Consider the following 13,169-nt stretch of genomic DNA (forward strand, 5'->3'; position numbering starts at 1 on the left):
TATCTTTCTAATTAGTTTTAAATGGATGAAATTCTGCTTCTCAGGCTTATGAAACTACTATTCTTGAAGGACAGTAGTTGCAATTTAGAAACTGGGCTAAATCTTATAGTTTTCCATTTACCTGCATAACTAATGGGTTTTTGAAATAATAGAGATGTTAACACTAATGAATTACATTACTACCCTCCATCTATTAACACCTGACATTTTCTTCTATACTTTGTCTTTTCTCCTTGAAATAAATTAACTCCAAAGGAAACAGGGTAGACACTTTTAAGTCTGTTGAGCTTATATACGAAGGACTAATAAGGAAGTAATTGAAGAAAACAGTTCATTTTAGGTAGTTTGGTTTACAACTGTTTACTTATATCCATATCATAATAAACGGTTAACTAGTGACAAGATTTCTATGATCATAAAGCAATAAATTCCTCTTCTTTCGGTCAAGGTATTACAAGACTATCATAACCTCTAAACTACAAAGGGCAAAGGAAAAATGTTTCTGGACAATGAAGGCATTTGCCAGGTCATAATAGTGCAGACTTACACAAAATGTGGGAAATACTTGTGTAAAATGAAACCCAAATTAGAAAAGAAAAAAGGACTGATGTTAATTCTGTAATTTAAGAAATACACATTTGAAGCATCCATTGTTTTACCAATGCTTTTTCATGACCCTAGGGGAAGTTACTTTTTGCTTAGAGAGGAAGAAGAAAAGTATTAATAGGGCAAGTAGAAAAATGGATGGCTTGGAGTGGACTATGTGATGCCATGTTTCTTATCTCTGCTGAAGTCATGTAAACCAGAGGTTAGCAGAATACACTTCATGGTGTAAACACAGAATAAACTTCATGAAACCTGAGTTTTAAAAGATGGAAGTTCTGTCCTCTTTTCTAATTAGTTTTGAATCAAGTAGAGCAGACATAATACTAGACACAGTAGGAATTTTTAGGAGCTTTACATATACAAAATACATGTAAAGACAATAAAAAAAATAAGAATTTTTTATAGTTGAAGTCAAAGAGACTTTTTTGAGCCAGTTTTTTCCTCTAATTATTCAAGGTACTATAGTCAAAATATTTTCTAAATGCAGCCAAGTTTGTCCACTGCTTCAAGAAAACTTAATGTATGCATCCCCAGGACAGTCCTATTTTATCATTTGTCAAGGACTTCCCCAGAGGGCATGATATTTCAGGGAAAATGAAAAGTAAAGGACAAAAATCATATCCTCATCATTCACATGTAAGCAATGTGAAGGAGCACAAATGCTCCTATGCCTTTTTTTTTTCTTTTTTGAACGAGTTCTATTTGAATCACAGTTCTCAAGGTTGAAGACACATTTTTTCCTTCCCAGACATGCCCCTCTAGCCCACTGCTTTGATAAGATCCTGTTTGATTTTTCTGGGTGAAGACGTGATTATTTGTCTCATTTGACAAACCTGAACATCTTTCCCTCCTAATGATCACTGATTGCAACTCTAGAACGTGTCTTCGTGTCTTGTGGTCTAGGACAGAGAGAAATTGCCTGACAACAAAATCCCACCTGAGGACCTAAATCCTTTTCTGTAAGTCTCCAGGTTGCTGCACTTGAAGATTCTTTTGGTGCAGGTCCCATCAGCAATATCATAGGTTTCTAAGGTTGAAATATACACACTGGATACAGGAATATAGTTGCCATAACTAAGATACAACTTAGCTCTCAGGGCAGGGGCAGTAAATGAAGACCTATGGGAAACCCTGGGATGCTGACTTGAGTTGTAATCAGTCTGTAAGACAAGGTTGCCTTATACTATTTTAAATGATAACACTGCTTAACAAAAGGCCAAAGAAATAGGAAAAATATCAACTTGGCTATCACCAGAGAAATAAAATATTGTATTTCTTCCCTAAAAACTGCCATTATAAGAGATGTTTGCCTACACCTTGCTATGAGGCAAAGACACTAAATTCCTCCCCCCAAATCTACACAACGAGATAGAGGGAAAAAGTCTTTATGGACCTTGTGGACCTCTGGGACCCATTAATGTAAAAATAAATCTTTTTTTTTTTTAAAGATTTTATTTATTTATTTTGACAGAGAGAGAGACAGCGAGAGAGGGAACACAAGCAGGGGGGAATGGAAGAGGGTGAAGCAGGCTTCCCGCTGAGCAGAGAGCCCGATGCGGGGCTCGATCCCAGGACCCCGGGATCATGACCTGAGCCTAAGGCAGACGCTTAACGACTGAGCCACCCAGGCGCCCCTGTAAAAATAAATCTTATGTTCAAGCCAGTACTTTGTGAAGGTAGTGGGTTTCAGAAACTAAATTATTTACGTGAAACAGTATTTATATAAGGATAGAGAAATGTCAATTTACAATGATCTGGGAGGTAAAAATTTATGACCAAAATAATATGGTGTAGCTAGATTAAAGAAGAGCAATTCTGCCAAATGAACCACAGGAAATGAATATTTAATAGTATTAGTATTTCCTTAGGAAATTTTTAAAATCATTATATACAATTTAAAACTTTCTAGTTTCATGAAGCAGATGAAATTGAAAGGAAGCACCATTTTTGTGCAATAATATTTACTTGACCTTGGTGTTCACCTAGGACCTCACCAGGGTTCATGGGCCATAAAAGCAAAGAAAATCCATGTTAGTGATAGAAAAGTCAAATGGCCAGTAGCCTAGGGGGAAAGCAAACACAGGAGAGCTAATGTGACATGGAAGGCCAGGCCTGCAGGATCTACTCCCTGAGCCCTGCTCGGGCATTTACTAGCCTTCTGGAGTTTACTCAGATGTCCTGTAGGCACCTCGCACTCAAGTCCACTAGAATTTAGCCCCTTGAGCCTGAGTTCTCCCCACTTCCTCCCCCTGCCAGATTCACCTTCTTCACACATCATCTTGATCAGATCATCCCTCCTCCACCAGGCTCTGTTCCCCAGTAGTTCCCCACTTTCTTCTATAAAGTCTAAACCACTGACATGGCTCACAAGCCCCCATGTCTGGCTGCAACTCCCTTTCCAGTGTGATCCCCCCATCCTACTTAAGCTAACACTCAGCTATAATCAACCTTGTCACTCTACTGTCACTGACAATGCGTTCAGAATCCCTGCTTCCAGAATGTTTCCTCACCACATATTCTACACCTAGAAACCTCTTCTTTCATTTCAAACTTTTATGCCCATTCTAAATGCCCTAAAATCCTCATATTGCAAGGGGCTTCCCCACTAGGGCTACCCAATGGTCTCCTTCCTGCCTTTGAATCTTGGCACTGCCTCTGTACCCAGTTGACTCTTGTGTAGATGAGTTTTAAGCTCTTTCAGGTCAGGAATCATGTCTTTTATTTATGTACATCCCATATGAAAAGCCAAGGGCCCTGCACATAGTAGGCACTCAACAAATACATGTTGACTGAAACCTACAGCAGTGAAGTGTTGGATAGGTACCATGAAAAGAGGATTTGCTAGTATGGTTGACAATTGCTAGGCAAGACTGGAACAACTTAACTAAAATGGAATCTTGAGGACAGATGGGAAAGACGCCATTTTACAGAGAGAAACATGGAGAAAGTTATCTCATTCAATATACAGAAAGAAGTTTGATAAAGATAGGACTGAACCAAGTCCTTTAGCAAGCCCTCCATGGGCAGGAATGGAATGTTATTCACACATATGGCATCTCTAGTAATTAGTGTAGTACTTTGCTCCTAGGAGACACTCAGTAACTGTATGCTAAATTATTTAAGGAATATACAAATAATGCTTTTCAGGACCAGAATTTCCAATTCTATGAACGGAATTCTGTTGAAGCAATGCATTAGACTAGCTACGGAAATGATGCTGTCTGATAGTACACATGTCTGAAATAAAGCTTATCAGCTTCTTTCTCCATCAATATTAGCAGTGAGGTCCTACTGTATCCATGGACATCTTCAGAAATCTTAAAGTAAAGGCATGGAGAAAACACATTGAAAGAAGGGAGGTATGTGTGTAGGGAAAAACAAAAAAGAATATACTTGCTAAATATTTTTTATACCAAAAAGAATACACCCAGAATCTACAGGGTCAACTGGAGAGGAAACAATTTCCCATTTTACCATGAACTGTCCCAAAACTGGAACCAAAGCAACAACCAGTTCTTAATGTCCCTCCTCTTTGATACTGTTCTACATTAGCTTGACCCCATCTGATTGAACTCATTCTCCTCATGACTTTATCTTTTGCTCAAATGCAGAATAATGAATAGAATAAAATGCTACATTTCATTTCATCCTTTATTATTCAATAATAAAATCCTGTTACATTTTTTTGCCTACAAAATTAACTGCCCATAACTGATTAAAAATCAGAAATTAGAGTTCCTAATATAATCCATGCTGTGAATTAGGCTAAAATATTTATGTAGTCGAAAGTAACAGGAAAAAAACCCGGAACCCAATAAACTTGAAAACAAGTATTCGACTTTGGTCAAACTCTAAAGAAAAATGTTGTACTTACACATGAAGGGCTTGAAAAAGAAAAGACATTTCAGAGAAAATAAACATTTAAAAAAATATATCAGCTTATGTTTGGAATACGTACTGCTTTTCGTTTGAGAATGCAGTCCAACCTCCAACGATTTCCTTCAACCACTGGGCGTTTCAGGAAGATTTCTGGACTCAACCTGAAACCACAAAACCGAGATTTTAAGAAACTAAAACAAAATAGAAAGTTCTGATAGTGTCATAGGAAACAAAGGCAAATTTAGCCCAAATGCCATCATCCACCTCGAGTGTGGTGGGTCATTCAAAGTTCTGCTATGAGTTCACATACAACTTCACCTGGGAACAAGAGCCCCGAGCCAGGGAAAAAAAAGAAAAAAAAATCAATCTGGCTTTCTCTCCTTCTCTCACATGCAAATACATACCATATGCAGATACTATTGATTGCCCAGCCAACAGCCACACTCCAGCTTCTTTCTTCAGTTAGAACCTAAACCTAACTCCCACTCTACCCTGTGAATATTCTAGACTTTTTTCCCAGCCTCCTGTGCACCTAGAGCACCATGTGCCCAATCTTGGACAATAAGACATATGAGAAGGCACACATGGGGTTAATGGGAAAGTTCTTCTTCTTTGATCTCTGTCTTACACACACACACACACACACACACACACACACACACACAACAGGAAAAGTGGCTGTAGGACAGATGTTGCATGGGGATATGATGATTAGAAAGGGATAGCCATATTGAAATTCTAAGGGGAAGACCAGAACCCTGAAATCACTAGACCATTTCACCAACTGCCTAACTGTGGATTTCCTATTAAATGAGACAAATAAATCCTCACTCTTTAAGCCACACTTGGTTGAGCATTCTGTTAATCCAAGCCAAGAGTATTCTAATTGATAAACAAAAACCCTGACTTCTTACACCAGCAAACAGTGTCCTGGGGCTTTCTGAGCCGGGAGGAAGGCAGGTTTGCTGATAGATGAAATTTTTCCAATGTAAGAATGGATCCCTGGGCTCTTCTCTTTAGTGCCATAGGCAGCTAAGAGTACAGTCATTTTTTCCCTTGGGGTTGAGCTCTAAAGTCAGCATCTGAGTTAAATCTGTATGTGATGTAATTCCCCTCTAATGAGGAAAAACAGAAAAACGAAAAATAAAGAAAACTTTCGGGTTCCTGGGTGGCTGAGTTGGTTAAAGTGTCCGACTCTTGATTTTAGCTCAGGTCATGATCTCAGGGTCGTGAGATCCAGCCCTGCCTCAGGCTCTGCACTCAGCGGGGAGTCTGTTTTAGATTTTCTCTCTCTCCCTCTTCCCCTCCTTCCTGTGCTCTCTCTCTCTCTCTAAAATAAATAAATCTTAAAAAAAAAAAAAAAAAAGACAAGAAAACCTTATCTGGAGAAATGCCAGACTTAGAGGAGCAGGAGTAGACTGTATAAGGATTAAAGCCTTGTAGAATTCTAGACTGGAATACTGCCAGGGAGTCCTTGAAGCATGTGAAACCAACAGGGTTTTAAGGAGCTAAAGAAATTTTAAAAATCTTTTTATGCTCTATTTCATTCAGTTAAAGAAAAATAAAACCCCAAAGATAAAGTACCTAAAGGAAACACATACTGGATAACATAAATAAGAAAACAGACAAATAGTGGGGTGTATGTAGTATAAATACTTGCATATTTAATTTAAAGTACGAAAGGAACACAAAGGTAATCTATGTCTAAACAAAGAAACAAAAATGCAGCAACTGATAGCAAAAGATCTAAAATGAATTAAAAAGAGGTCTGTTTTAGGTAGAAAAGTGCTTTGCTGTGTACTGCTTGTTCACTGAAGGTAAGAGATACCCAATAACATACAGATACTTGCAATTTTTTTTAAAGATGTATTTATTTGTTTATGACAGAGAGAGAGAGCTGTAGCAGGGGAAGGGGCAACAGGAGAGGGAAAGAATCTTCAAGCAGACTCCCTGCTGAATGCAGAGCCCCACGTGCGGCTTGATCTCACAAACCTGAGATCATGACCTGAGCCAAAATCAACAGTCAGATGCTCAACTGACTGAGCTACCCAGGTGCCCCTTGTAACTTTTTGATGTACACATTAATTGTAAACTCCGAGATCTTTCCTTTGGGGGCCACTAATTTTAATGCTATACTCTGCAATTAAGTCTTTATCCTTTATTTAATCTACAAGCACTTTGTACACTGTGTGCAGAACATTCTATTAGATAGTTTGAAGTATCTTAAGATAGCTCTTGAGGAACCCTCAGTTTTGAGGATAATCCATAAAAAGAAAAAAGACCAAAATTCATTCTTTAAACAAAGTATAAACAATGGTCTCACTGGCAAGGAGAAAGTAACTACTTGAGTTATGACTCACAAGCATCATTATGTCAGGATCTTCACTCAGCAACTACTAGATAAGCAAAGTTCAAAAGAATTGTATAATAACCACATTTCATTGAATCTAGGAAACTAATAATTGTGAGATGCATCATTACTATTTTTATCACTGAGAAAGAAAAAAGCATGACAAATATAGCCGTGAGATGAACTTGTGTGTAAGATAAATCCTGATTTCAGAGATGTGAACATGTACTTCTACATAAATGTTCCTCTTAGAAGATTTTATAGCTTCCAATGCTTCTATCAGAAAGACCAAGTTTACAACCAGTAATCAGAACTTCCATCTTAAGAGTAAGAAAAGAGAGGGACATCTGGCTGGCTCATTTGGAAGAGCATGTGATTCTTGATCTCAGGGTCATGAGTTCCAGACCCACATTGGGTGTAGGGATTACTAAAAAAAATAAAAAATTAAAATTAAAAAAAAAAAAGAATAAGAAAAGAAAATAAATTAAACCTGAAGTAAAAAGGAAGAGAATAAATAGATAAGAATAGAACTCAGTGCAATCTAAAACAGAAAAACAATATGGAAAACTCAATGAAACTGGACAACTGGGTGGCTCAGGCAGTTAAACATCTGCCTTTGGCTCAGGTCATGATCCCGGGGTCCTGGGACTGAGCCCCGAGTTGGGTCCCTGCTCAGCGGAGAGCCTGCTTCTCTCTCTCCCTGTACCCTGGCTCCTGTGCTCTCTCTCTCTCACTCATTCTCTCTCTCTCTCTCTCAAACAAACAAATAAATAAATAAAATCTTAAAAAAAACCTCAGTGAAACCAAAAGCTAACTTTTTGAAAAGATTAATAAAACTGACAAACTTCTAGCTGGATTAAAAAAAGAAAAAAGGGAGTTTCACAATTTTAGATTCCTCATGTAAATGGAATCATGTAGTATTTGTTCTTCCGTGTCTCGCTTATTTCACTTAGTATAATGTGCTCCAGGTTCATCCATGTTATTGCAAATGGCAGGTTTCCTTCTTTATTAAGGCTGAACAATATTCCATTGAATGTAAATACAACACTTTCTTTATCCATCATCCCTCGATGGACATTTAGGTTGCTTCCGTGTCTTGGCTATTTTGAATAATGCTGTAATAAAAACGACAATGCATACATTTCTTCAAGATCTTGATTTCAGTTCCTTTGGTTACATGTTCAGAAGTGGGATTGCTGGATCATATGGTAATTTTATTTTGAATGTTTTGAGAAACCTCCATTCTGTTCCCCATGGTGGCTGCACCAATGTATATTCCCACCAACAAGGGTTGCATCTATACTCCACAATTAAGTCTTTATCATCCTTTATTTAATCTACAAGCACCGTGGTACCCTGTATGCAGAGCATTCTATTAGGTATTTTGGAGGATCTTAAAATAGCTCTCAAGAGGTCCTCACTTTTGAGGATAATGCATTAAAAAGATAAAAGACTGATATTCATAAGTGGTGGTTGCCAGGGCCTGGGAATAGGAGGAAACATCTTGGTCAAAGGGTACAAAGTTTCAGTTACGTAAGATAATAAGTCCTAGAGATCCACTGTACAGCACAGTGCCCATAGTTAACAATGCTATATTGCATACTTAAACGTTTGCTAAGATGGTAGATCTTAAGTGTTCTTATTACAAAAACTAAAAACAAAGAAAGAAGATGGGAGGAAACTTTCGGAAGTGATGGATATGTTTATGGCACTGATTATGGTGATGGTTTCACAGGTGGATGCTTATCTCCAAACTCATAAAGTTGTATATATTAAATATGTACAGCCCTTTTTGTATGGCAATCATACATCATAAAATGTTTGGTTGTAAAAAAGGTGACTAAACAAACACATGGCCATTGAAAATAGATAATATATTCTCAGATGGAGAAATATGTAATTTCATATATGCTATTATATATCAGGCTTTTAAAATAAATGTATGCATATACACAAGGATTGGGAGATAAAAAAATAAAAATTTTGTTAACTTAGTCAAAAAAGAAAAGGAAAAGCACAAGTTATTGATATAAAAAAATGAATGACAGACAAAATCACTACAGGGCCTGCAGACATTAAAATGATATTAAATAGATAATAAAGAAATATTATAAATAATCTTATAAGAATATGGTAATTTAGATAAAATGGACAATTTCCTTGAAAGAAATGAGTTACTAAGACAGAAGTAAAAAGAAATTGAAACTTTAGTCCTATGTCTATTAGGAATTGAATTCAGAATTTAAAAAAACACAACTTATACAAAGGATACTAGATCATGACAAAGTGAGGTTATCCTAAGAATGCAAGGCTGCTTTAGAAGTTGAAAATCATCAATACAATTCACCACATTAACAGAAAAAAATGATCAATTCAATAAATGCAGAAAAAGTTTTGACAAAATTCAATACCATTCATAACAAAAACTCTCAAATTATAGATATAGGCAGAAACTAATTTCCTCAAAATAATAAAAGGCACCTATAAGAAATCTAACTAAAGCATAATACAATGAACTGAATGCTGATTTCTCCCAAACTGAGAACAAGGCATAGACGTCCATTCTCATCACTGCTGTTCAGCACTTTGCTGATGGTCCCAGCCAAAGCAATAAGGCAATAACATAAAATAGAAGGTATACAAATTAGGAAGGGAAAAGTAAAACTGTCATTATTCACACATCACACAATCATCTATGGAGAAAACTCTAAGGCATCTGCAATAAAGCTACTAGCACTAATAAGTGAACTAAGCAAAGTTGCAGTAGGTAAGATCAATATAAAAAATCAATTGTATTTCTATACACTAGCAGTGAAAAACGAGAACATAAATTTTTAAAAATACCATTTATAGTAACATTAAAAACTATGAATTACTTGGTGATAAATAACAAAATGTAGGCAAGACCTGTAGAGTTAGCACCTCCCTATTCGTGGGGCATGTATTCCAAGACCCCCATGGATTCCTGAAACTGCAGATAGAACCAAACCTTGTATGCCTATCCTATATATCCTATATTTTCTCCCATACACACATTCCAATGAAGTTTAATTTACAAATTAGGGACAGTAGGAGATTAACAACAATACTAATAAAATAGAGCAGTTATAATAATAATTGTAATAAAACTAATAAAAAATAAAATAAATAAAATTATAAATAAAACTGTAATTTATTTTATGTGAATGTGGTCTCTATCTCCCAAAATATCTTATTGTACTATAGTCACCCTTCTTCTTGTAATGATGGGAGATGAGAAAATGCCTACATGATAAGATAAAGTGAGGTGAATGCTGTAGGCATTGTGATGCAGCTTTAGGCAGACTACTACTCACCCTCTGACAACAGGTCAGAAGGAGGATCATCTGCTTCCAGACTGTGGTTGACCTAGGCTAACTGACATTGCAGAAAGCAAAACCACACATAAAGGGGGACTACTGTGTGTAGAAAGTACAAAACGTTGCTGAAAAAAATTAAGTAAGATTTAAATAAATGGAGAGATATACAGTGTTCATGAATTCAGGAAGAACAGAGTTTGATGTACCATCTAACAAATGGGGACTTTACCATTTTTTTCCCATCTGATTCATCAGCCTGAAGGGAGAACTCAGCAACGGGCATTGGCACAGGTAGAGAGAACTCAGGTAGAAGTCCTCTGCTTCGGGCTTGAGGAGAAAGAATGGGATCTTCTGGTAGTGATGGGGTGGTAGCAAGGGGCTCACAGGCACCAGAAACACTGAAGGATTGGAACTTTCCTCTCCAACTAGAAGAGCTGTGGTTCCAAGAGGACAATGTAAATATCCGTTGCTTGGCTCTGGACACAAGTATCATTACAGAAAGCACATAGCAGAGCAGGGAAAATAAAGCCCCACCTTTCTAAATAGAGGACTGAAAAAAAAAAAAAATTACAGGAAACCCAAAAGTAGTGGAGAGATCACGGAGAAAGCAGAGCTCAGGAAAGCAACCCTATAAAGTTGTTTATGAACTTCTAGCTCACTCCCAAGCTGCCCTTGCATGAATTACATCCTAAACATTATACTAAAGTTTGAGAACTGAACTAAGAATTAGACCACTGTCAAGGGATGAAAAAACATTCACCATGCAAACGGAAGTGGGAAAAAAAAAAAAGCCAGAGTAGCAATCCTTATATTAGACAAAATAGACATTAAAACAAAAACTATAATAAGAAACAAAGAAGGGCATTACATAACAATAAAGGGATCAATCCCAATACTAGAGCACCAGTTTGAATTGGTAATCAAAAAACTACTAAGAAATGAATGTCCAGGACCAGATGGATTCACAGGTAAATTTTACCAAACATTTAAAAAAGAGTTAATACCTATTCTCTTCAAACTATTCCCAAAAATAGAAGAGGAAGGAAAGCTTCCAAATATATTCTATGAGGTCAGCATTACCCTGATACCAAAACCAGACAAAAGACACCACTAAAAAAGAGAACTACAAGCCAATATCCCTGATGAACACAGATGCAAAAATCCTCAACAAAATATTAACAAACCAAAGCTAACAATATATTACAAAAAATCATTGACCATAATCAAGTGGGACTTATTCCAAGGATGCAAGGGTGGTTCAATTTTTGCAATCAATCATAATTATATAACACATTAACAAGAGAAAGGATAAAAACCATATGATCATCTCAATAGATGCAGGAAAGCATCTGACAAGATTCAGCATCCATTCATGATAAAAACTGTCAACAAAGTAGGTTTAGATGGAACACACCTCAACATAATAAAGGCCATCTATGAAAAATCCACAGCTAACATCACACTCAATGGCAAAAAACTGAGAGCTTTTCCTCTAAGATCAGGAACAACATAAAGATGTCTACTCTCACTACTTTTATTCAATATATACTGGAACTCCTAGCCACAGCAATCAGACAAGAAAACGAAATAAAAGGCATACAAATCAGTAAGGAAGATGTAAAACATTCACTACTTGCTGATGACAAGATACTATATATATACAGAAAACCCTAAAGACTCCATTAAAAAACTACTAGGATGAATAAATGAATTCAGTAAAGTCACAGGATACAAAATCAATGTATAGAAATCTGGTGCATTTCTATACACTAATAATAAAGCAGTAGAAAGAGAAATTAAGAAAACAATTCCATTTACAATTGCACCAAAAATAATAAAATACCTAGGAATAAACTTAAACAAAGAGGTGAAAGACTTGTACTCCGAAAACTATAAAACATTGATAAAAGAAATTCAAGATGATGCAAAGAAATGGAAATACATACCATGCTCATGGATTGGAAGAACAAATATTGTTAAAAAGTCTGTACTACCCATGAGAGACTATGGACTCTGAAAAACAAACTGAGGGTTCTAGAGGGGAGGGGGGTGGGAGGATGGGTTAGCCTGGTGATGGGTATTGAGTAGGGCACATTCTGCATGGAGCACTGGGTGTTATGCACAAACAATGAATCGTGGAACACTACATCTAAAACTAATGATGTAATGTATGGGGATTAACATAAGAATAAAAAAATTAAAAAAAAAAGTCTGTACTACCCAAATATTTAATGTAATTGTATCAAAATACCATCAGCATTTTCCACAGAGCTAGAGCAAACAATCCTAAAATTTGTATGGAATCACAGAAGACCCCAATAGCCAAAGCAACACCAAAAAAGGAAAACAAAACTAGAGGTTATCACAATTCCCAACTTCAAGTCATAAAGCTATAGTAATCAAAACAGTATGGTACTGGCACAGAAATAGACACATAGATCAAGAGAACAGAGTAGAAGACGACCCAGAAATAAACCCACAATTTTATGGTCAATTAATATTTGACAAAGCAGAAAAGAATATGCAATGGGAAAAAGACAGTCTCTTCAACAAATGGTGTTGGGAAAACTGGACAGCTGCATGCAAAAGAATGAAACTGGACCACTTTCTTATACCAAAATAAACTCAAAATGGATTAAAGAACTAAATGTGAGACCCGAAACCATAAAAATCCTAGAAGAGAACACAGGCAGTAATTTCTTTAACATTGGCCCTAGCAACATTTTTCTAGATGGGTCTCCTGAGGCAAGGGAAATAAAAACAAAAATAAACTATTGGGGCTTATAACTAAAAGGCAACTAGTCTTAATCCACACCAGCAGGTGGAGCTGCAGTTAAAGTTTCTGAGTCCATTCTGGGAGTGGGAGCCCATTTTGCTCCCCACTGAGGCCCTGCAGGAAGGCATATGTTTGTATTTCAGACTGATGCATCTAATCCAGGACTCATTCCAGAAACAGATGCAGTAGGTGTAACAGTTGTTCTAATTACATGTACCTA

General features: G+C 36.6%; 1 protein-coding gene across 10 annotated transcripts in view; it reads right to left on the minus strand.

The window, feature by feature from the left end:
* PLD1 (phospholipase D1) overlaps positions 1 to 13,169 on the minus strand; it is a 189,292-nt gene that overhangs the window by 78,804 nt on the left and 97,319 nt on the right. For all 10 annotated transcript variants that reach the window (XM_081829662.1, XM_081829656.1, XM_081829638.1 and 7 more), the window contains one exon: positions 4,565 to 4,646. In XM_081829662.1, the coding sequence (XP_081685788.1) occupies positions 4,565 to 4,646 (82 nt within the window). The remainder of the gene's footprint in view (positions 1 to 4,564; positions 4,647 to 13,169) is intronic.

The sequence above is a fragment of the Leptonychotes weddellii genome, chromosome 1 (assembly GCF_054177405.1).
Source record: "Leptonychotes weddellii isolate Sample4059 chromosome 1, ASM5417740v2, whole genome shotgun sequence".
In the NCBI taxonomy this organism is placed as follows: domain Eukaryota; kingdom Metazoa; phylum Chordata; class Mammalia; order Carnivora; family Phocidae; genus Leptonychotes; species Leptonychotes weddellii.